The sequence below is a fragment of the Heloderma suspectum genome, chromosome 2 (genome assembly GCF_057233095.1).
Source record: "Heloderma suspectum isolate Gila_16-S chromosome 2, 16-S_ref, whole genome shotgun sequence".
NCBI lineage: Eukaryota > Metazoa > Chordata > Lepidosauria > Squamata > Helodermatidae > Heloderma > Heloderma suspectum.
The window spans coordinates 406170455-406194059 of record NC_139459.1 but is presented as its reverse complement, the minus strand read 5'-3'; the positions used below and the strand labels follow the sequence as shown (position 1 = coordinate 406194059).

At 49.0% G+C, this 23605-nt stretch overlaps 1 protein-coding gene across 1 annotated transcript; it reads left to right on the top strand.

Annotated features, from left to right (window-relative positions):
- The first annotated feature begins 6129 nt into the window (after positions 1 to 6129).
- LOC146356752 (vomeronasal type-2 receptor 26-like) lies at positions 6130 to 22526 on the top strand. Its single transcript, XM_084830284.1, has 5 exons — positions 6130 to 6624; positions 6781 to 6882; positions 7658 to 7888; positions 18358 to 18484; positions 20746 to 22526. The coding sequence occupies exons 1-5, from the start codon at positions 6130 to 6132 to the stop codon at positions 21654 to 21656; spliced, it is 1866 nt and encodes a 621-aa protein (XP_084686410.1). The 3' UTR covers positions 21657 to 22526.
- Positions 22527 to 23605: the final 1079 nt, after the last annotated feature.

Here is a 23605-nt window from a genome sequence, read left to right as displayed (position 1 = left end):
TGATGTTGAATGGTTTGCCTTGGATTCGTACTGAGATCATTCTATCATTTTTAAGATTGTACCCCAGTCCTGCTTTTCCCACCCTTTTGTTGACTATGAGTGCTACTCCATTTCTTCTAAGGGATTCTTGCCCACAATAGTAGATATGATGGTCACCTGAATTAAATTCGCCCATGCCTGTCCATTTTAGTTCGCTGATTCCCAAGATGTCGATGGAGTGGGTTGCCATTTCCTTCTCCAGTGGACCACATTTTGTCAGAACCCTCTGCCATGACCTGTCCGTCTTGGGTGGCCCTGCACGGCATAGCTTATGGCTTCACTGAGTTATGCAAGCCCCCTCACCACAACAAGGCAGTGATCCATGAAGGGGATTGCTCCTATTAGATCAAGTAAATTAATGTTAAAATGGAAATCAGGGGGGCGGATCATTCTAATCTTAATAAAGTTGAAGAGGTTTCATCAATTGTCCTGAAATTTGAATGTGCCAGAAAGAGATGTCTGTTTTTACATAACCTGAACATTTTGGGAAGATTGGTTAAAGGTTGAGGGAGAAAGGGCAATCAACAGAGAAAAGGAGAAAAGAAGTCGGTCATGCCAAAGTGTTCCCGAAAACGTGTTGGTTACCATTTGTGTCACGATTTGTGGAAAAACTGTAAGTTATTTACTTTACAGATTGCTGTGTTCCAATTCCCTTTTTATTGTAGTTGGTGGAATGGGATTTCTTTTTTAAAAATTCAATTTGTTTATATTAAAAATATTTTTATTTGTGTAACGATTCTGAATGTCTATGGGAGACTCATAATGCAGAGCGTCGGAATGTTGAGGCAGCACACAGAACAAAGGCATGAGGCGCCTCACAGCAGGATTCCTCAGGCAATACAGGGCCAGGACAACGTGGAGCATCTTTGCTGGTCCCAGGCACTCCATCCTCCCAATATGGTTTGGGGAGTGAAAGTCCCAGGAAAAGTGCAAGTGCATGGAGGGTAAGTTGTAAGCAAGCAGAATTTGTAGTACTGCACAACATCAAGACAGATCATGAGGTACCTCAGATAAGGCAAGAGCTTTAGCTTCCCATTTCCTGGCTTTGTGGGGTTTGGGCCAACATGAGGTAGCTTTAGATTCTGGTCTTTTAAACTGGCAGGTATTTTGATGATTAAATCTGAGTTATGCACTATGAAAGGAGAAAAGGAGGGAGGCTGACTGGATTGGTTGTTCATCTTCTCCCACCAGGCATAATCACCTCCCAAACTGTCACACTATTGATAGTGTTGTTGTGTTGTTGTTGTTCAGTCGTTAAGTCGTGTCCAACTCTTTGTGACCCCACGGACCACAGCACGCCAGGCCTTCCTGTCCTGCACTCTCTCCTGGAGCGTGCTCAAGTCCGTATTCATTGCATTGGTGATGCTATCTAGCCATCTCATCCTCTGCCGTCCCCTTCTCCTTTTGCCTTCAGTCTTTCCCAGCATCAGGGTCTTTTCCAGGGAGTTTTCTCTTCGCATTAGGTGGCCAAAATGTTTGAGCTTCAGCTTCAGTATCTGTCCTTCCAATGAGCACTCAGGGTTGATTTCCTTTAGGATGGACTGATTTGACCTCCTTGCAGTCCAGGGGACTCGTAAGAGTCTTCTCCAGCACCACAGTTCGAAAGCATCAATTCTTCGGTGCTCAGCCTTCCTTATAGTCCAGCTCTCACAGCCATACGTTGCTACTGGGAAAACCATAGCTTTGATTATGCGGACCTATGTCGGCAAGGTGATGTCTCTGCTTCTTACTATGCTGTCTAGGTTTGCCATAGCTTTGCTCCCAAGGAGCAAGCGTCTTTTCATTTCATGGCTACAGTCATCGTCTGTGGTGATCTTGGAGCCCAAGAAAGTAAAATCTGTCACTGCTTCCATTTCTTCCCCTTCTATAGGCCAGGAAGTGTTACCATTTCTGAATTTCTCTAATCTTTTTAAAAAGCCATCCAAGTTGGTGGCCGTCACCACATCTGGAGGTCGCAAATTCCGTAGTTTAACTCTGAGCTGTGCGAAGAAGTCCTTCCTTTTATCCGTCTCAGATATGAATATGTTATGGCATTTTCCTTGTATATTTTTTCAGCGAACAATTCCGTTTGTACTGGAGGATCCTGTCCGTGTTCTTTGCCATTCAGGAGATCAACCAGAATCCCAGGCTCTTACCCAACATCACCCTGGGCTACAACATCCATGAGAACTACTTTGATGAACGAATGACTTCAGATGCCCTATTCAGCCTGCTCTCTGTTGGGCAGGCGAATGTTCCCAACTACAAATGTGGAAGGCAGAATCACCCCATGGCTGTCATTGAGGGATCCGACTCTGACGTCTCCATCCAGATTTCAACCGTGTTGGGCATCTACAAAATCCCACAGGTGGGGATAGAGAAGAATGGGCCAGACGCAAGCTGAGTCTAATTCCATGTTGCAAGTCTAATTTCAGACAAGTGAAACAATGGGCAGTGGATGACCCTGTGAGACTGGAGATATAGTTCTCAAGAGGGTTGCAATTCATTTGAGAGCAGTTTCCCTTGAGGTGTAAAATGTAGGGATGTACAAAAGTCACTTACCTTTGTGGAGCTTGGATTCGCGGTGGGGGGGAGGTGCTCCGTCCCTCCCCCCGGAATTCCCCCTGGGCTGGCTCCGCTCCGCGGTGGCTCTGTGGAGCTGCTGGCCAGGGCCGTTAGCACCCGGAGTTCCGGCCGTGGACGGGCTGCTGCAGACACAAATGGCGGCCACCGTAGAGGCTGCCATTTGCATCCTGCGAAGCTGCCGTGATAGGCTACGTAAGTATTTATGTAGTCTATCACGGCTATGATGAAGAAGCGAATGGTGGCTGCAGGGCGGGCGTCATTCGCAAGTCAGTGCAGACGGCAGCACGTAAGTGCTCTGTTCCACGTGCCTTTCGTGGGTTGGGGGGGCGGGGGCTTCGTTCCGCCACGGATTTTGGGCGTCACCGAGATCCATGGCGGAATTCTCTGACATCCCTAGTAAAATGCCTTCAGCACTCTAGAAAGCCTACGCCCTGTTGCAACCCGTAAGTAACCGTTGCTGTGCGTTCCTGTGCAGGTTCATTTTGAAGCAAGTCCGGCTGAGCTGAGCAGGAGTTATGACTTGGCAAGTGTGTTTGGGGTTACAGCCTCAGGCATCTTCTCAGTTCAGTGGAAGAGTAAAAAGGGAGTGGGGGACAAGGAGGCTTGCTGGGTCAATAAGCATCAAGGCAAGCCTTTCAAAGGAAAGGACTTGTTTGAACAGCACACAGTTAAGCTCTGTGGAACTCCCTGCCACCAGGTCTAGTGATTTGGGCTGTGCATTGCTTTGGTGCCGAATCCGAATACCAAAGCGAATCCGGGCTGTTGGGGGGTGCTTCCGTGTGATCCAAAGCAAATCAGACCAGTGCTGAGGGGTTCCGAGAGGAGGAGGCGGAGGAGGCGGAGGAGGTGGAGGAGGCAGTGGCGGCGGCGGCGGCAGTGAGCTTTGGCGCTTTTGGAGCTTTAACTTTCAGAGGAGTTTGCAGGATCGGTCAGGTCACCCGGCTGTCCTGTGCCCCACGCCCCATGCCTGGGTGGAATAGCTGGGCTGGGTGGCTTTGATGCCATGGGCCTATTGCGTATTTCCCCCCGCTGCACCCAGGGGCGTCTCTCCCCCAGCCTCCGCCTGCCACATTCTCCAGCTTCACATCCCGATGAGTAACGCAGGGAATAGTGCTACTCCCTGCCCTGCCTTATTGCATGCAGGGAGTTTCCCTTCTGCATCTGCTTTTCCTTTGCTCTTGCTGTTTGCCCCGGGGCAGTCAAGCCCCTCACCCCTCACGGTCTTCCCCTGTTATAGGATATGCTGGGCTTGACTTTGGTTTCTTCTGCCTCTCTGAGCCCTGGCCGCTCTTCCGTATATGCCCTGCTGGGCAAGGGCAAGGCATTGTTGTTTTATTAGCATTATTCCTTCATTCAAGCCTCTAATCTGGCCACAGGCTGGCCCAGTCCAGACAACTATGACACACCCTATTGCACCCATGGGTCTCCCACCAGCCTCTGTTCTCAATTCAACCATTTCTTAGAAGTTTTCCCTTTCTTTCCAGATCCTTTATTTCATACACACATACACACACACACACACACACACACTCACACGTATTCCCAAGGTCCCACTGTGAGCTTTTTAACTGGAGCAACTTCAGTATACACTCATGGAGCTGGCATTACCACAGCAGCTGGCACTAGGGATGTACAAAAGTCACTTACCTTTTCGTAGGGGTGCTTCGTGGTGTGGGGGAGGTGCTTCGCTTCTCCCCCCGAAGTTCAGGCGAGGGGGGGGGGAGCCGTCCCGCCTCACCTGGCCAAAATTCAGGCCGGAGGGGGAGGCTTCCCGCCTTGCCCGGCCGAAATTCAGGCCGGGGAGAAGCGCCCCATCTCCCTGGCCGCGAAACAAAGTGTAAAAAAACAAACAAACCCGTGATAGGCTACGTAACGATTTACGTAGCCTATCATGGCTGACTTTGGAAATCTAGCCGTGATAGGCTACGTTAATCGTTACGTAGCCTATCACGTTTTTTTTTTTTTCTTTACACTTTGTAATGGCGGTGGTGGCAGCCGGTCGGAAGACCGGCTGCCGCCCCCGACGAAAGGCCAACGAACTGCCACCGGGACCCGCCGCCAGGAGGGACATTCGCCAAAGGTAAGTCCCATCCCAGGGGGGTGGCGGAGAATTTCACCGCCGATTTCGGGGGGCCGAATGCGTTGGCGCTCGGCCCCCCAAAGATTCGGGGAGAAATTCTCCGCCATCCCTAGCTGGCACCTCGAATGGATCCTCATTTAAAGAGGACTCTAGAGTGCTCATTCTAGAGTCACCAAAGCATCAGAGTCACCCAAGTGGCCCACTGAGCCCGGGTTTGTTCTGGTCAGGCATCCCTGGAGGTCCAGGCTCCTTGGCATGTATTAGCTCTAGAATGAACACAGATCCCGCTTGGCAGGGTTGCTATGTCTTCCTGCCCCTGCCAGAGAAGACCACTGAGACCCTGAGATCATCAACCGTGATCCTGAATCAGAATGTGCTGGGGGAAAGGGGTTATTTGCACTTCAAAGAAACCTACAGCAGAGATTAGGGATCGTGACCTCCTCCTAATCACCATTTAAACTCCTCTGATTTTATGTCCTTGAGTTTGAGATTCTGAGAACAGCACATTTTATCTGTGCCTAGCACAAAAACTCGTGTGCCGAACTGCCTGATATTTGGAACGTGGCACCCCCTCTATGGGGGCTGGGAAGTCCCCAAATGTCATGCACATCTGTGGAAAGAGGGAAAAGTTATAGCTCTTGGTTTTGAGATTTTTTGTTGAAAAAATCAAATTTCACCTCCACCTAGCACAAAGAGCCCTTAGCCAAACTGTCTGAAATCCAGCAGGTGGGATCCCCTCCAAGGGGGCTGACAGGTCTCTGAATTATTACATTATGGCCATTTCTGTTTTCCAATGCAAGTCAAAGGGAAAACATCGTATCAAAATGATTCAGATCGTATCAAAATGATTCTTAGCCAAACTAGGGATGTATGAAATTGGCCTTACCTGGCTCCGCCGGGTTCCACTGGGGGGGGAGACACTCCGTCCCTCCCCCCGGAATCCTTGCTGGGGGGGGAGGTACTCCACGCCGGCCCCCCGGAATCCTGGCTGGCCGACTCTGCTCCGTGGGGATTCCGCGGAGCCACCGGCCGGCTCCGCCAGCAGCCAGACATCCGGTTCCTGGCTAGCAGGGACACAAATGGCGGCGGCCATAGCCGCCGCTGTTTGTGTCCCTGTAGTCAGCCGTGATAGGCTACGTAAATCTTTACGTAGCCTATCACGTCTGACTTTAAAAAAAACAACAACACCCGCGTACGCAAATGGCAGCGGCTACGGCTGCCGCCATTTGCGTTCCTTATTTTGGTCCGTCTTAGTCTACGTAAATATTTACTTAAACTAAGACAGTGAAAATAGGGGGAACAAGGAATAAGGGGGATTGGACAAATAGTTCAACTCTGATCTATAACAAAATACGACCTTAATGTTTTCTTTTCCTTGCCAGGTCAGTTACACGTTTATTTCTCATCTTCTGAATGATAAAGCTCAGTTCCCTTTTTTCTACCCAATGGTCCCCAAAGACCAAACCCAGTACCAGGGGATTGCCAAAGTGCTCCTGCATTTCAGGTGGACCTTGATTGGTCTCGTCGCTTCGGACACGGACAACGGAGAGAGGTTCATGAGGACTTTGACGCTTGAGCTCGCCAGGAACCGTCTTTGTGTTGTTTTCACGCAAAGATTCTCCAGAATGATGAGTGCAAACCAAATGGAGATCTATCCGGCTTCATTTCGCAAATCAGGAGAAGTCAATGTTTTCGTTTTCTGTGCAGATACCAGCTCCTTCTTAAATGGAATGTACTTTATAGAAGAATACAGTGACTACTTTAGAAAACACAGGGCAGGAACAGTCTGGATGATAACAGCTGTGTGGGACTTCACCTTGGAATTGATGACTCATATACCTTCCCCACGCATCCATGGCATATTTTCCTTCCTTATCGAGAAAAATAAAAGGAAACCATATGAAAAGTTTTGGCGCTTTTCCTCTTTTATTGACCACTGTGTGAGGAAAGCATTTAAGTGTTCATACTCAAAGCATGCACTGTCTGTGAAAGGCTGGACAAGATGCACGGAGAAGGAGAGACTGGAGGCCCTGTGCCCAGAGGACATGGAGATGATCCTGTCTCTTGACAGCTACATCATTTACAACACCATCCAGGCTGTGGCCCGTGCCTTGGATGCCGCTTCTTCGTCCAGACCCAAGAGGAGGGTGGTGGAGGGTGGACACAGGCTGGATGTCCAGAGGCTGCAGCCATGGCAGGTATTCCCTTTCCCATCCCAGATATCCCTGCTGAACATGGTCATGAATTGTACACTTCCAGAATGATTGTCTTGCAACTGGACTCTAATGACCAGTGTAGTAGTGTGAGAAATGTTGCGTTCTTCTGGAGCAAACCCAAATGAGAAACTCCCTGTGCTGCTCCCTGCTTGGGCCCCCTAGACTGGCCTCTGAGGACGCAGTTCATCTGGTCTGGGCCCCAGCACTGGCTCAACCCCCTGTGCCTGCATGGGCCCTTCCCTCTCCTCCCCCACAGGCGACGGCCATCTCGCTGCCTCTGGCTGATCCTTCCTGCCGCCTGTCTGGGCTGCGACTAGAGATGTCAGAGGATTCCACCATGGATCTCAGTGAGGCCGAATGCCAGTGCATTTGGGCCCCCTGAAATCCATGGCGGAACGAAGCCCTCCCACCCCACCACCTGGTGAAATGGGCCCAGAACGGAGCGTACCTTTGTCGGCCGTTCCGGTGCTCCTCGTCTCTTTTGAATGTCCATGATAGGCGACGTAAGTATTTACGTAGCCTATCACGGCTAACGCAGGGACGCCATTTGTGTCCCTGCAGAGGCTGTGATAGGCTACATAAATATATACGTAGCCCATCATGGCAAAAGACAGGGGTGCAAATGAAGGGTAAGAAGAGTCGAACAGCCCCTTGAGTGTGGAAGCAGCCCTGAGCCATGGGAGATTCAAGGCTGAACTGACTTGCTGAATGTGGCTTTCCTGTGTACTAAATGCTGGCGCTCCTTCTGACCTGGTAGTTTCACGCTTTTCTGCGGAACCCCCAGCATTACAATGCTTCCATCCTGGACGGAGCGTATTTGGACAGGAACGGAGAGCTGGCAGCCGACTTTGACATCGTGAACTGGGTGGTGTTTCCCAATGCATCTGCCATTAGAGAGAAATTTGGGACGATGGAAAGGTGGGGACCCACAGACGGAAAGCTCACCATCAACCAGGATGCCCTTGTGTGGCCCAAGCGTCTCAACAAGGTGGAGAAAATCATCTGTTTTATATCATCTGCTAACTAAGCTCTCATAACTGTAATATGCTCTACCTGGGACAGAATTTCAGGATTGCTGGGAAATTTTAGCTCATTCTTAGGCAGCTTCCTAGGCTGATCTGGAGCCTGAATGTAACAATTTCCACAGGAACACTGGAAGCTGCCTTTGGTCCTGCCCAGCCCAGCACTGTTGAGACTGACCGATGGCAGTGGTTCTCCAGGGTTTCAGGGGACAGCTTCTCCTGCCCTACCTGGAGATGCTGCCAGGGACGGAACCTGGGACCTCCTAGATGCAAAGCAGGGCTCTACCACTCAATGATGCAGCCAGCATATTGTCCAGGGCTGGCTATAGCTGGCCTTCCTTGACCTGGTGCCCCCCCCGACCCAGATGTTTGGCCTCTCCAATGCAAGCCTGCCGGGGTGTTAAGATCCTTGGGAGAGGCCTTTCTCCCTGTCCTGCTCATATTTGAAGCATGTTTGGTGGAGACTGGAGAGTGGGCCTTTTTGGTGGCTCTGGAACTCCCTTCCTGGGGAGACCAATTTAGCCCTTCTCTGGTGTGCTAGTGTAACCCAGGTCTTAGCATTTACCCCCAGGCAGCCAACCTTGCTCACACCCCAGACCAGGGCGAATCAGTTAAGAAAGGGATTTCTTAATACATTCTAGACAGATACTGTATTCCCAACAAACATCAAAGCCCATTCCCATCAGCCTTTAATAGGAGAGAAAACGTAACTATGAGCACAGCCCAAGTCCTCTTGTCTCCGTAGGCAGATTAATCCCAATGTTACAAACCCAGACTGGTAGCAACCCCACAGGGTAGAATACATACATACATACATATTTATATAGTCACTCTCCCTCTTGGGTCCAGGAGAAAACAGGTAAGCCTCCAGCTTCTAACCCTGTAGTAGACACCATACCCCGCTGTGCAATGATTAAACTGCTTTTAAAAAAGCTGTCCCTCATTTCGTGCCCCAGACTTGTGATGCTACATGCTGGGCAGCCTCCTTTATTTCATAGAATCACAGCAGAGGAGGGTTGGAAGGCCTATGAGACCACTGAGCCCAACCCCCTGCTCAAGGCAGGAATCCCAGTCAAAGCATCCCTGAGATCCTCATCTCGAGATCCTCATCTCGAATGCTTCCAGTGTGGGAGAGCCCAACACCTCCCTAGGGAACGGGTTCCATTCTCGTATTGCTCTAACAGACAGAAAGTTTTTCCTGATGTTCAGCCGGAATCTGGCTTCCTATAACTTGAGCCCATTATTGCATGTCCTGCAACCTGGGATGTTCGAGAAATGATCCTGGCCTTCCCCTCTTTGTCAACCTCCCAAGTACTTGAAGAGCGCTATCATATCTCCCCCCTTTATGGATCACTGCCTTGTTGTGGTGAAGGGGCTTGCGTAACTCAGTGAAGCCATAAGCTATGCCGTGCAGGGCCATCCAAGACGGACAGGTCATGGCAGAGAGTTCTGACAAAATGTGGTCCACTGGAGAAGGAAATGGCAACCCACTCCAGTATTCTTGCCAAGAAAACCCCATGGAACGTATCACAAGGCTGAAAGAGATGACACTGGCAGAGGAGCTTCTCAGGTCAGAAGGTGTCCAATATACTACTGGGGAAGAGCAGAGGATATTTCCAAGTAGCGCCAGAAAGAGTGAAGCGGCTGGGCCAAAGCCGAAAGGACACTCAGCTGTGGATGTGTCTGGTGGTGAAAAGAAAATCCAATGCTGTAAAGAACAATATTGTTTAGGAACTTGGAATGTCAGATCAATAAATCAAGGTAAGCTGGAGGTGGTCAAACATGAGATGGCAAGATTGAACTTCGACATCTTGGTAGGGATGTACGAAAGCCCCTTACCTGATCCCGAAGCTTGCTTCGCGGTGGGGGGGAGGTGCCCCATCCCTTCCCCCCAAAATTCTGGCCGGAGGGGAGGTGCCCCGACCCTCTAGCCACGAATCCTGCTGTCCTGCGGGGACACAAATGGCGGCGGCCGTAGCCGCCGCCGTTTGCGTCCCTGCAGTCAGCCGTCATAGGCTACGTAAATGTTTACATAGCCTATCACAGCTGAGTGGAAAAAAAAAAACCCATGCGTACGCAAATGGCGGCTCCCATGGGAACCGCCATTTGTGTTCCTTATTTTGGCAAGTGTAGTCTACGTAAACATTTACGTAAACGTGCCAAAATAAGGAACGTAAATGGGCATACGCGTGGGTTTGCGTACGCGCGGGTTTGTTTTTGCTTTTTTTACTCAGCCGTGATAGGCTACGTAAACATTTACGTAGCTTATCACAGTGTTTTTTAAAAATCTAGCCATGATAGGCTACGTAAATCTTTACGTAGCCTATCACGTTTGTTGTTTGTTGTTGTTTTTTACTTGGAAATGGTGGTGGCGGGAGCCGGTCGGAAGACTCAGTACGAATCTCAGTACGAATCCAAGGCAAACAATTCAACATCACTAGGGATGTACGAAAGTCACTTACCTTTTCATGGATTGTGTTCATGGTGGGGGGGAGGCGCTCCGTCCCTCCCCCCCAGAATCCTTGATGGTTGGCTATGTTCTGCGGCGGCTCCGCAGAGCAGCCGGCCAGGCTAGGGCCGTCTGCGGCCGGACTTCTGGCCACCGACTGGCTGGTGCAGACGCAAATGGTAAATATTTACGTAGGCTAAAACGGTGAATAAAAAAGGAATGCAAATAGCGCCCACTACGCTATTTGCATTCCCCTTTTTTTTCACCGTAATAGTCTACGTAAATATTTACGTAGATTAAAACGGCGAAAAATAAGGAACACAAATGGTGGCCGCCATAGCCGCTGCCATTTGCGTACGCTTTTTTTTTTTTTAACCCAGACGTGATGGGCTACATAAAGACTTACATAGCCTATCACGGCAAAGACCGGACTGCAAATGGCAGCTGCGGCAGGCGGTCGAAAGATCAGCCACCACCGCCGCTGCAGCCGTGGCTGGAGCCGCCGCCGTCCGGAACATCCGCCCCAGGTAAGTCTCGTCCCGGGGGGGATCCAAGGGGGGGCAGGGGGGGCAGGCCGTTCCACCACGGATTTTGGAGGGCCAAATGCCAGTGCATTCGGCCTCACTGAAAGCCGTGGCGGAATTCGCTGCCATCCCTAAACATCACAGTAATTCAAGTCTATGCCCCAACCCTGAGGCTGAAGAAGCTGAGGTTGATCGGATGTATCAAGACGTACAATACCTTCTACACCTAACACCAAAATAAGATGTCGTCTTCATCATAGGGGATTGGAATGCCAAAGTAGGAAGTCAAGAAATAACCGGGACAACAGGCAAGCATGGCCTTGGTGTACAAAATGAAGCAGGACAAAGGCTGGTAGAGTTTTGCCAAGAGAACACGCTGATCATAGCAAACACTTTTTTCCAACAGCACAAGAGGCGACTCTACACATGGACATCCCCAGATGGTCAATATTGAAATCAGATTGATTATGTCCTTTGCAGCCAAAGATGGAGAAGCTCCATACAGTCAGTAAAAACAAGACCTGGAGCTGACTGTGGCTCAGATCATGAGCTTCTTGTTGCAAAATGTCGGCTTAAATTGAAGAAGGTAGGGAAAGCCACTAAACCATTCAGGTATGACCTAAATCATATCCATTATGAATATACAGTGGAGGTGAGGAATAGATTTAAGGGATTAGACCTGATAGACAGAGTGCCTGAGGAACTATGGATGGAGGTCCGTCACATTGTTGAGGAGGCAGCAACGAAATCCATCCCAAAGAAAAAGAAATGCAAGAAAGCCAAGTGGCTGTCTGATGAGGCTTTACAAGTAGCTCACGAAAGAAGGGAAGCGAAAAGCAAGGGAGGAAGGGGAAGATGTATCCAACTGAATGCAGAGTTCCAGAGAATAGCAAGGAGAGACAAGAAGGCCTTCTTAAATGAACAATGCAAAGAAATCGAGAAAACAACAGAATGGGAAAGACTAGAGATCTCTTCAAGAAAATCGGAGATCTCAAGGGAACGTTTTGTGCAAAGATGGGCATGATAAAGGACAATGAAGGCAGGGACTGAACAGAAGCAGATGAGATTAAGAAGAGGTGGAAAGAATTAGGGATGTACGAAAGTCACTGACCTTTTCGCGGAATCTTTCATGGTGGGTGGGGGAGGCGATCCGCTCCTCCCCCCCGGAATCCTCGACGGCCGGCTCTGCTCAGTGGCCAGGCCGTACAGCAGCCAGCCAGGGCCATCCGGAGCCGGATTTCCTGGTGCGGACACAAATGGCAGCTGTAGGCTAGAACGGCGAAAAATAAAGGAACACAAATAGCGTCCACTACGTTATTTGCATTCCCCTTTTGTTTCGCTGTTTTATCTTATGTAAATATTTATGTAAGATAAATCGGCAAAAAATAGGGAATGGAAATGGCGGCCGCCATAGCTGCCGCCATTTGCGTACGCTGCGTTTTGGGGATTTTTTTGAGGTTAGCCATGATAGGTTATGTAAATTCTTACTTAGGCTATCACGGTGCAAGGATGGCAATGGCGGCGGCAGCAACCCTGCCGCGGCCGGCCAGGAGTCCAGCCACCAGAGCCGCCGCCGGAGCCGCCACCGCTAGGGATGTCAGAGAATTTCTCCACGAATCTCGGGGAGGCCGAATGCCAGTGCATTCAGCCCCCCGAAATTGGTGGAGAAATGGTCTGCCATCCCCCCGCCCCCCCGGGACAAGAATTACCTTGCTCAAATGTCCCTGGCGGCAGCGGCTCTGGCGGTGGTTTGGTGGTGGCAGCGGCAGCGGCCAGTCTTCCGACTGGCTGCCACCGCCGCCATTTCCAGGTAAAAAAAAAAGAAACCAAACAAACGTGATAGGCTATGTAAAGATTTACGTAGCCTATCACGGCTAGATTTTTAAAAAACACCATGATAGGCTACGTAAATGTTTACATAGCCTATCACGCCTGACTTTGAAAAAAAGGTATGGCGTTGGGGGATTAACAGGCCAGCTGAGGAGAAGAGGGGCTAGACACCTTACAGCTGTCCCCTCTTCTGGTTCTTCCCAGCTGTGCCTCCTGGGTACTTGGTGCAGCACCAACACCGACTTGAGGGCTGGGGAGGGGGGGTTGCCGTGGTCTGTAGGAATTCAATCTCCCTCTCCAGGCTTCCTGCTCATTCGAGTGCAGATCTTGAGTGTTTGTACCTTGTGTTGGGTACCCGGGACAGATTAGGGATTCTGTTGGTGTACCGCCCACCCCGCTGCCCATCAGACTCCCTGCCTGAGCTGACGGAGGTGGTCTCGGACTTGGTGTTGAGGACCCCCAGGATGATGGTCCTGGGGGATTTCAACTTCCATGCCGAGGCTGCTGTATCCGGGACGGCTCAGGACTTCATGGCCGCCATGACAACCATGGGGCTGTCCCAACATGTCATCGGCCCAACACATACAAAAGGACACACGCTTGATCTGGTTTTCTCGACTGGGCAGGAGGATGGTGAAGTGAAAGTGGAGGAATTAACATCTGTCCCTTTGTCATGGACAGATCACTTCCTGCGGAGGTTTAGACTCCTGGCGGCCTTCCCCCTCTGCAAGGGTGGGGGACCTATTAAAATGGTCCGCCCCCGGAGATTAATGGATTCCGATGCATTCCAGAGGGCTCTGGGGGATTTTCCTGCTGGTATGGCTGGTGCTCCTGTCGAAGCCCAGGTCGCTCTGTGGAATGCAGAGATGACTCGGGCGGTTGACACGATTGCGCCCAAGCGCCCTCTCCCTCTGAGCAGAGCCCGGCCAGCTCCTTGGTATACACCTGAGCTGAGGGCAATGAAGCAGGAGGGGAGACGGCTGGAACGCAGGTGGAGGAAAACTCGTGCCGAGTCTGACCAAACACAGGTAAGAGCCCACTATCGAGCCTACTCTGTGGCGGTGAGGGTGGCAAAGAGACAGTTATTTTCCACCAGCATTGCATCTTCTCAGTGTTGTCCAGTGGAGCTTTTCCGAGTGGTTCGCGGCCTGTTACATTCTGGGCCAGGGAGAGAGACGGTGGAACCCTCAGTAGCACGCTGTGACAAGTTTGCGCGGCACTTTGAGGATAAAGTCGCTCAGATTCGTCATGAATTGGACACCACCATTAATGCAGTTCCATTGGTAGAGGTGTTCAGAGCACCGTCTGGTCCAGTTTTATTGGATGAGTTTCAGTTACTGAGGCCTGAGGATGCGGACAAGGTGCTTGGCCAAGTCCGATCGACCACTTGTGTGCTTGACCCTTGCCCTTCACGGCTTATTAAATCAAACAAGGAGGGGTTGTCCGGCTGGGTCCAGGAGGTTGTAAATTCCTCCTTGAGAGAGGGAGTGGTGCCTGCCGCTTTAAAAGAGGCGGTAATTAGACCACTCCTGAAAAAGCCTAACCTGGACCCAGAGGATGTTAACAATTATAGGCCAGTGGCCAACATCCCCTTCCTGGGCAAGGTGCTTGAGCGGGTGGTTGTAGGACAGCTCCAGGCACTCTTGAATGAAACGGATTATCTAGATCCATTTCAATCGGGCTTCAGGCCTGGTTTTGGAATGGAAACTGCCTTGGTCGCCCTGTGGGATGACCTCTGCCAGGAGAGGGACGGGGGAGTGAGACCCTTTTGATTCTCCTGGACCTTCTCAGCGGCTTTCGATACCATCGACCATGGTATCCTTCTGGATAGGTTGTCTGGGTTGGGAGTTGGAGGCACTGCACTACAGTGGTTCCGCTCCTACTTGGATGGCCGATTCCAGAAGGTGGTGCTGGGGGATTATTGCTCTGTGCCATGGCAATTGTGCCATGGGGTTCCACAGGGCTCTATTTTATCCCCCATGCTGTTTAACATCTACATGAAACCGCTGGGGGAGGTTATCCGGAGGTGTGGGCTGAGGTGCCATCAATATGCGGATGACACCCAGCTCTACCTCTCTTTTTCATCAAAACCAGGTGAGGCAGTGGCTGTTCTGAACCACTGCCTGGGCACGGTAATGGACTGGATGAGGGCTAATAAACTGAAGCTCAATCCAGACAAGACGGAGGTACTGTTAGTGGGTGGTTCGTCTGCCCGGCTAGGTGATATTCAACCTGTTCTGGAGGGGGTTGCACTCCCCCTAAAGGATCGGGTTCGTAGTTTGGGGGTGCTCTTGGATCCAGAACTGTCACTTGAGGCACAGGTGAACTCAGTGGCACGGAGCACTTTTTATCAGCTTAGGCTGGTATGCCAACTACGCCCTTATCTGGACAGAGAGAGCCTAGCGACAGTTCTCCATGCTCTGATAACTTCTCGTCTGGATTACTGCAATGTGTTATACGTGGGGCTGCCTTTGAAAACGGTCCGGAAACTTCAGCTGGTCCAAAATAGGGCAGCAAGATTGTTAACAGGGACTGGCCTGCGAGCTCATATTACGCCAGTACTTTTCCAGCTGCACTGGCTGCCAGTCCATTTCCGGGCCCGATTCAAAGTGCTGGTGTTAACATTCAAAGCCCTTAACGGCTTGGGGCCAGGTTACCTGAAGGATCGCCTCCTCCCATATGTGCCTGCCCGGACCTTAAGATCATCCTCAGTGGCCCTTCTCCGTGAGCCCCTGCCAAAGGAAGTGAGGTGGGTGGCTACTAGGAGGAGGGCTTTTTCTGCTGTGGCACCCCGGCTCTGGAATGAGCTCCCTAGTGAGGTTCGCCTGGCGCCTACATTGTACTCCTTTTGGCGCCAGGTGAAGACCTTTTGATTTTCCCTGGCATTTTAGCTTTCTAAATTTTTATCTTTGCTGTTTTAAATCTGTATTTTAAACTCCTGTACTGCTGCTAGGTTTTATTGTGGTTGTATTGTTATATTGTGGTGTTAATGTTCTATATATTTTAAATTGTTTTATTGTGTGTTGTTTGGTTTTAGTTTTTGTGAACCGCCCAGAGAGCTTCGGCTATTGGGCAGTATAGAAATGAAATAAATAAAATAAAATAAAAATAAAATAAAAAAATAAAAAAATAAAAAAATAAAAAGCGCGTACGCAAATGGCGGCACCCATGGCACCGCCATTTGTGTTCCTTGTTTTGGCACATGTAGTCTTAGTCGACGTAAACGTTTACGTATACTATGGCGAAAATAAGGGGAACGCAAATAGCGTTGCCTTTATTTTCGCTGTAGTCTGCATAAATCTTTACGTAGACTACACGTGCCAAAATAAGGAATGCAAATGGCGGCGCCCATGGGCGCCGCCATTTGCATACACGCTTTTTTTTTTCAAAGTCAGCCGTGATAGGCTACGTAAACATTTACGTAGCCTATCACGGTTGACTGCAGGCCAGGGACGCAAACGGCTGCGGCTATGGCCGCCGTCATTTGCGTCCCAGCAGGAGACAAAGTTTCGTGGCCGGAGGGACGGGGCGCCTCCCCCCCGGCCAGAATTTCGGGAGGAGGGACGGAGAGCCTCCCCCCACCGAGAAGCAAGCTTCAGGATCAGGTAAGTGACTTTCGTCCATCCCTAGCTGACGCCGCATCCGCCGCATCCGCCCTAGGTAAGTGCCGTCCCGGGGGGATTCCACGGGGGGTGGGTGGGGGGGCAGGAGGCTGTTCCGCCATGGATTCCGGAGGGCCTGATTCTGAAGAATCCAGCTTCACTGGAATCCGTGGAGGAATTCTCCACCAATCTTAGAAAGAATACACAGAAGAACTATACAGGAAAAGTCTTAATGTCCCTGATAGCCATGCTAGTGCACTCACTGGACTTGAGCCGGACATCCTAGAGAGTGAAGTCAAGTGGGCCTTAGGAAGCATTAGTAACAACAAAGCTAGCGGAGATGACAGTATTCCAGCTGAGCTATTTAAAATCCTACAAGATGATGCTGTTAAAGTGCTGCACTCAATATGCCAACAAATTTGCAATACTCAACAGTGGCCACAAGACTGGAAAAGGTCAGTTTACATTCCAGTTCCAAAGAAGGGCCATGCCAAAGAGTGTTCAAACTACTGTACAATTGTGCTCATTTCACATGCCAGCAAGGTGATGCTCAAAATCCTACAAGCTAGGCTTCAGCAGCATGTGAACCGAGAACTATCAGAAGTACAAGCTGGGTTTCGAAGAGGCAGAGGAACTAGAGATCAAATCGCCAACATTTGCTGGATCATGGAGAAAGCAAGAGAATTCCAGAAAAACGTCTATTTCTGCTTCATTGACTACGCTAAAGCCTTAGATTGTGTGGATCACAACGAACTGTGGCAAATTCTTAAAGTGATGGGAGTACCAGACCACCTTACCTGTCCTCTGAGAAACCTGTATGAGGGACAAGAAGCAACAGTAAGAACCAGACACGGAACGACCGATTGGTTCAAAATTGGGAAAGGAGTAAGACAAGGCTGTATATTGTCGCCCTGCTTATTTAACATAACATGTTGAGGGTGAAAGAGGAGAGTGCAAATGCTGGTTTGAAACTCAACATTAAAAAAACTAAGATCATGGCATCTGGCCCGATCACTTCCTGGCATATAGAAAGGGAAGAAATGTAAGCAGTGGCAGATTTTATTTTCTTGGGCTCCAAGATCACCGCAGACGGTGACTGTAGCCATGAAATTATAAGACGCTTGCTCCTTGGGCGGAAAGCTATGGCACACCTAGACAGCATAGTAAGAAGCAGAGACATCACCTTGCCGACAAAGGTCCGCATAATCAAAGCTATGGTTTTCCCAGTAGTAACGTATGGCTGTGAGAGCTGGACTATAAGGAAGGCTGAGCGCCGAAGAATTGATGCTTTCGAACTGTGGTGCTGGAGAAGACTCTTACGAGTCCCCTGGACTGCAAGGAGGTCCAATCAGTCCATCCTCAAGGATGATGATTTTCCTGAGTGCTCATTGGAAGGACAGATCCTGAAGCTGAAGCTCCAATATTTTGGCCACCTAATGTGAAGAGAAAACTCCCTGGAAAAGACCCTGATGCTGGGAAAGACTGAAGGCCAAAGGAGAAGGGGACGGCAGAGGATGAGATGGCTAGATAGCATCACCGATACAATGAAGATGAACTTGAGCACGCTCCGGGAGAGAGCGCAGGACAGGAAGGCCTGGCGTGCTCTGGTCCATGGGGTCACGAAGAGTCGGACACGACTGAACGACTGAACAACAACAACAAATTAACTTCTACAGCCCGAAGAGGCTAGGGACAGGTTAGCGGAAGGCGCATCTCCTTCCAGATCTCCCTGCCCGGATGCGGAGATAATCCTCAGAGGTCCTTCTCAGGGTGCCCGTGCCAAATGAGGTAAGGAAGGTGGCCACTAAGGAAAAGAAAGGAAAACGTTTGGTTTTTATTACATTTTTCTATATTATTCTATGTTAGACCTATTCCCATGCCAGCACTCCCTCATTGCAGACCTGGTAACAGGCCTCAAGTTAAACTTGTGGCTAGAGGCCGTGTTGGGCCTGTTCCAACCCTGTCTCCCATTTGTGTAGACGAATGAGTCCTGACGCTTTTTCCTTGATGGTCCATGTCTCTGTGTTCAGCCCCTGCCACGTTCCAGGTGTGTGGAAAGCTGTCGCCCTGGATTCAAGAAGGTGGTTCTGGAAGGAAAGCCCGTTTGCTGCTACGACTGTGCTCCCTGCACGGAAGGGACCATCTCCACTCAGGAAGGTGGGTGCCTCCAGAGGAGAAAGCAGCCCCTGGGGAGGAGGGCAGAGACACCCCCAGACATGTTCTGTGAAGGGTTTTTAGAGGCATCTCGGAACTTGGATCCTTTCTTGTGTTGTGTCTCAGCGGTGTCACAGCAGAATGGCTTTGTTAAGGCCCTTCATGAAACTGAGCACTCCGCTGTGTTCAGTGATGTTCAGTGGTGGGTCCCTCTAACCTTTATGAAATGAAAAGAGGTTGAGCAATCTTTCTGAAATCCTCAGGTCCCAGAAGGAAAGGATCATTTTAGATACCCTAGAAATTTCAAGAGAAATGGTGAAATTGAGGGAGAAACAGCTTATAGACAAAAAGCAACCGCCCCTCCCATAGTCCAAACTGACACTGGCAGCACTGTTATGGTTCAAATTTTGGGAGAGACCAGAGGCAGCATGGCCAATGCTTAGGAATGCTCGGAGTTGCAGTCCGACACATCTGGAGGCCACTGGGTTGGGGAAGGCTGCTCTAGAAAGAGAAGTGGGTGGCCCCCAATGATTTTCCAGCAGTTTCCCACAACCCCACAGTCACCTCTGCATAGCATCTTCTCCATTCCGTCCACATTGTTTCTCTGCACTTTCTGGAAGATGCAGTCTCAAGGCTTAGCTCATAATCTCCCTGCACTTCGGGGCCTAGTTCAGACCTGTATAGCCTTAAAAAACAAACAAACTGGAGGCATTTGCTCATTGAATTTTGATTATTGTGGCTGCAAGCAGTGGATGGGGCAGGGAGCAGCATTACCAGCCTAAATGCCCCTTCTGCAAATAAAATCACAGGCATGGTCTCCGTGTTGAATACCATTCATTCATTCATTCATTCATTCATTCATTCATTCCATTTCTATAGCTCTCAACAGCCAAAGCTCTCCAGGAAGTACACACCAGGAAAAAAATAAAATAAAGCCTTTAACACAAAAATGGTTTTAATGCTTTGAAGCAGTTCTTAAAAATTAACATCAAAACTTCCAGGACTCAGCAATGGTTTAATACCCCTTTGCTTAAAGACATGGAACACAAAATGTGGCTTGTTCACACAGGTGAATGGAGGGGCAGAGCAGCCCTGTCTGTGCCCCGCATGAAGTATGTGCCTTACAACATATCTGCAAACAGAAGAATCATCTATGCCGAGAAAAGAAAACCATAAATCAAACCTACAAGGAGCTGATTGGTTAAGAAATGGGGGAAGTTGCTGTTATGGCTAAAAATCCCATAAAACTCTTGGTTGGTTTTAATCTCTTTGTATATTATATATAAGGCAGCTTAGAAATAGTATATGTATAATTATCTCTGCACCCGCTTTAAGGTGTGTGGGTGTGTATAAATGGAAATCAACAGGACACGCAATAAACAAAAAGGAAAGGAAAGGAAAAGGTATAGCCGAGGTTGCTCTGTAACTTTTCCTAGCACAGGTGGTGATGGGAAAATGAATCATGCAAGATAAAGTCTTGAAAAACACTGCAATAGAGTTACTTCCCACTTACTATTCAGATCAGACACAAAATAAATCCCCACTTCTACTTAGATTGGCCTTCCAACTTCTATTCCTCTAACAAAATAATTCTTAAACTAGTGAGGCAGGTTGAGGATGGTACAATTCATTCAGAGTTCCTGAGTCTGATGGGAAGTTGATACTTGATACCTGAGGTCCCTTTGAACCCATTAGCAGGATGAAGAAGTAGTCCCAGTGTAGGTCTTGGATTTGGGAGAACTGGGTTCTGATCTGTCCTCATTGAGGAACATAGGAGTGGGTGACTTTAGGCCAGGAACTATTTCTCACCCCAGCAATCTCACAGAGGTATTGCTGGGTTAAAATGGGATAGCCACATGTTTACCACCCACCCAGAGAACTTTGGAGGAAGTGTAGGATTCACATTTAATAAAGAATAGTGTTTCTGACCCTTGTCCTCCTAAGCAATGCGGGTTAGGGTACTGACCACCCCACTGCAGTTTGAACAACAGAGACATTCTGCCTTATGCTGATTTGCTTTATTGTTCTGTCCAGCCCAATAGTATCCTATGGTCTTCAGAGATTCTTCTTTGGACACGTCCTCCAGCACATCTTTGTCCTACTACAAGTTCTCAGTTCCCAACCTCTCCCTGCCTCTGCTCTAATGCCCACTTCATTCTTCTTCTTCTCGGGTATAAGCTCACCCAAAAACATATTGGATGGAATATAATAGAACAACGACTATTATGAATATAGAAAAGCAAAGTTACTCTTGTTCTTTTCAGATGCAGATCATTGCAGCAAGTGTCCAGATGATCAGCATCCAAACCAGGACCGAGATGAATGTATCCCGAAGGTTACAACCTTCCTGTCCTATGAAGAGCATCTGGGGATCATCCTGACTTCCTTTGCCCTATTCTTGTCCTTAACCACAGGATTTGTGTTAGGAATCTTCACTAAATTCCTCGAAACCCCAATAGTCAAAGCCAACAACCGGGACCTCTCCTACATTCTCCTCGTCTCTCTCCTGCTTTCCTTCTTGTCCTCCTTCCTCTTCATTGGGAGGCCAAGGAAAGCTACCTGCGTCCTCCGACAAACAGCCTTCAGCATCATCTTCTCCGTTGCCGTCTCTTCACTGTTGGCCAAAACGATCACTGTGGTGCTGGCCTTCCTGGCCACAAAGCCAGGGAACAGGGTGAGGGGGTGGCTGGGGAAGAGTTTGGCCAACTCCATTGTCATTTCCTGTTCCAGTGTCCAAGCTGTCATCTGCACCATCTGGCTGGGCATTTCTCCCCCGTTCCCTGACTCTGACATGCATTCCCAACCTGGAGAGATCATCCTGCAATGCAATGAAGGGTCTGTCACCATGTTCTATGCTGCCCTTGGCTACATGGGCTTCCTGGCTGCCATCTGCTTCACAGTGGCTTTCCTAGCCCGGAAGCTGCCTGGGGCCTTCAACGAAGCCAAGCTGATCACCTTCAGCATGCTGGTCTTCTGCAGCATGTGGGTGTCCTTTGTGCCCACCTACCTGAGCACCAAGGGGAAATACATGGTGGCCGTGCAGGTCTTCTCCATCTTGGCCTCCAGTGCTGGGTTACTGGGCTGCATTTTCCTCCCCAAGTGCTACATTATTATACTGAGGCCTAATCTGAATACAAAGGAGCATCTAACAACAAAAACTAAAGAGGGCATATAAGTCTGTTGGAATTGATTTTAGAGGTGTCATTTAGTAAATGTCTACCTCACCCCCACCCCCCACCCCCATGGATGTTTCAGATAATGTCCCTTTTTAAAGATAATATACGTTACTCCACAGTTAGACATTCAATTATGTATAAAACACACACACATTCTCACACACCCACACGCACACAGACACACAAGCCATGACACAAATTGGGCAAATACTATTTAAAACAGAAGTGTTGTAGCACAAATAAAATAACTGAGTGATTTAAAAAAAAAGTCCAGTGAGAGGGGAGTGGAGTTTTAAAAACATGGCCGCTCAGGTGAAATAGACTTCTTTCTTACTAGCACAATAATATGTATGGAATGTAACAGGATCTATACACAGGAAAAGTTCAATAACTGCTGAAGTGTGGAAACTCAATTGCAATTCCACTTGCAGCTTACAAGGGCTAAGAACCACCATCAGTCCTGCTGTGATGTGGAGGTGTGATTTGGTTTGATAACTCTTGGGCTGTGTATATCTGTGGAAATGGGTTGTCAAGTATGGTTTAACCAGGCAGCCCAAGGCTCAACCCCACAGGGCTGTTGGTGGTTGGTTTTCATTAGATGACAATTAAAGTTCAAGAAATATGATTAGCAATTAGCAATCACTTAGTAAAGCGCTTAGCAAACCACAAGTACCATGCTTATCAAATAAGAAGTTGGATTCTCTTTCTCAGCTGCTTTCACAACAGTTGTGACCCATCTTGTGCCCAGGAATTACGATGCTATATGCTGGGCAGTCTCCTTTATTCGCTTTATGTGTTTATTCATTTATGCGATTTATATACCTCTCAGTATTAAAGTATTAAAATCACTCCGGGAGAGAGCGCAGTACAGGAAGGCCTGGCGTGCTATGGTCCATGGGGTCACGAAGAGTCGGACATGACTGAATGACTGAACAACAACAACAGTATTAAAACCCCTTCATGGAACACTGCCTTGTTGTGGCGATGGGGCTTGTGTAACTCAGTGAAGCCATAAGCTATGCTGTGCAGGGCCACCCAAGACGGACAGGTCATGGTGGAGAGTTCTGACAAAATGTGGTCCACTGGAGAAGGAAATGGCAACCCACTCCAGTATTCTTGCCAAGAAAACCCCATGGAACGTATCACAAGGCTAAAAGATATGACGCTGGAAGATGAGCCCCTCAGGTTGGAAGTTGTCCAATATACTACTGGGGAAGAGCAGAGGGAATTTCCAAGTAGCGCCAGAAAGAGTGAAGCGGCTGGGCCAAAGCCGAAAGGACACTCAGCTGTGGATGTGTCTGGTGGTGTAAAGAAAATCTGATGCTGTAAAGAACAATATTGTTTAGGAACCTGGAATGTCAGATCAACGAATCAAGGTAAGCTGGAGGTGGTCAAACATGAGATGGCAAGACTGAACATCGACATCTTGGGAATCAGCGAACTCAAATGGACAGGCATGGGCGAATTTAATTCAGGTGACCATCATATCTACTACTGTGGGCAAGAATCCCTTAGAAGAAATGCAGTAGCACTCATAGTCAACAAAAAGGTGGGAAAAGCAGTACTGGGGTACAATCTCCAAAACGATACAATGATCTCAGTACGAATCCAAGGCAAACCATTCAACATCACAGTAATTCAAGTCTATGCCCCAACCACTGAGGCCGACAAAGCTGAGGTTGATCAGTTCTATGAAGACCTACAACACCTTCTAGAACTAACACCAAAAAAAGACATCCTTTTCATCATAGGGGATTGGAATGCTAAAGTAGGAAGTCAAGAAATCACCGGGATAACATGCAAGCATGGCCTTGGTGTACAAAATGAAGCAGGACAAAGGCTGATAGAGTTTTGCCAAGAGAACACGCTGATCATAGCAAACACTCTTTTCCAACAGCACAAGAGAAGACTCTACACATGGACATCACCAGATGGTCAATATCGAACT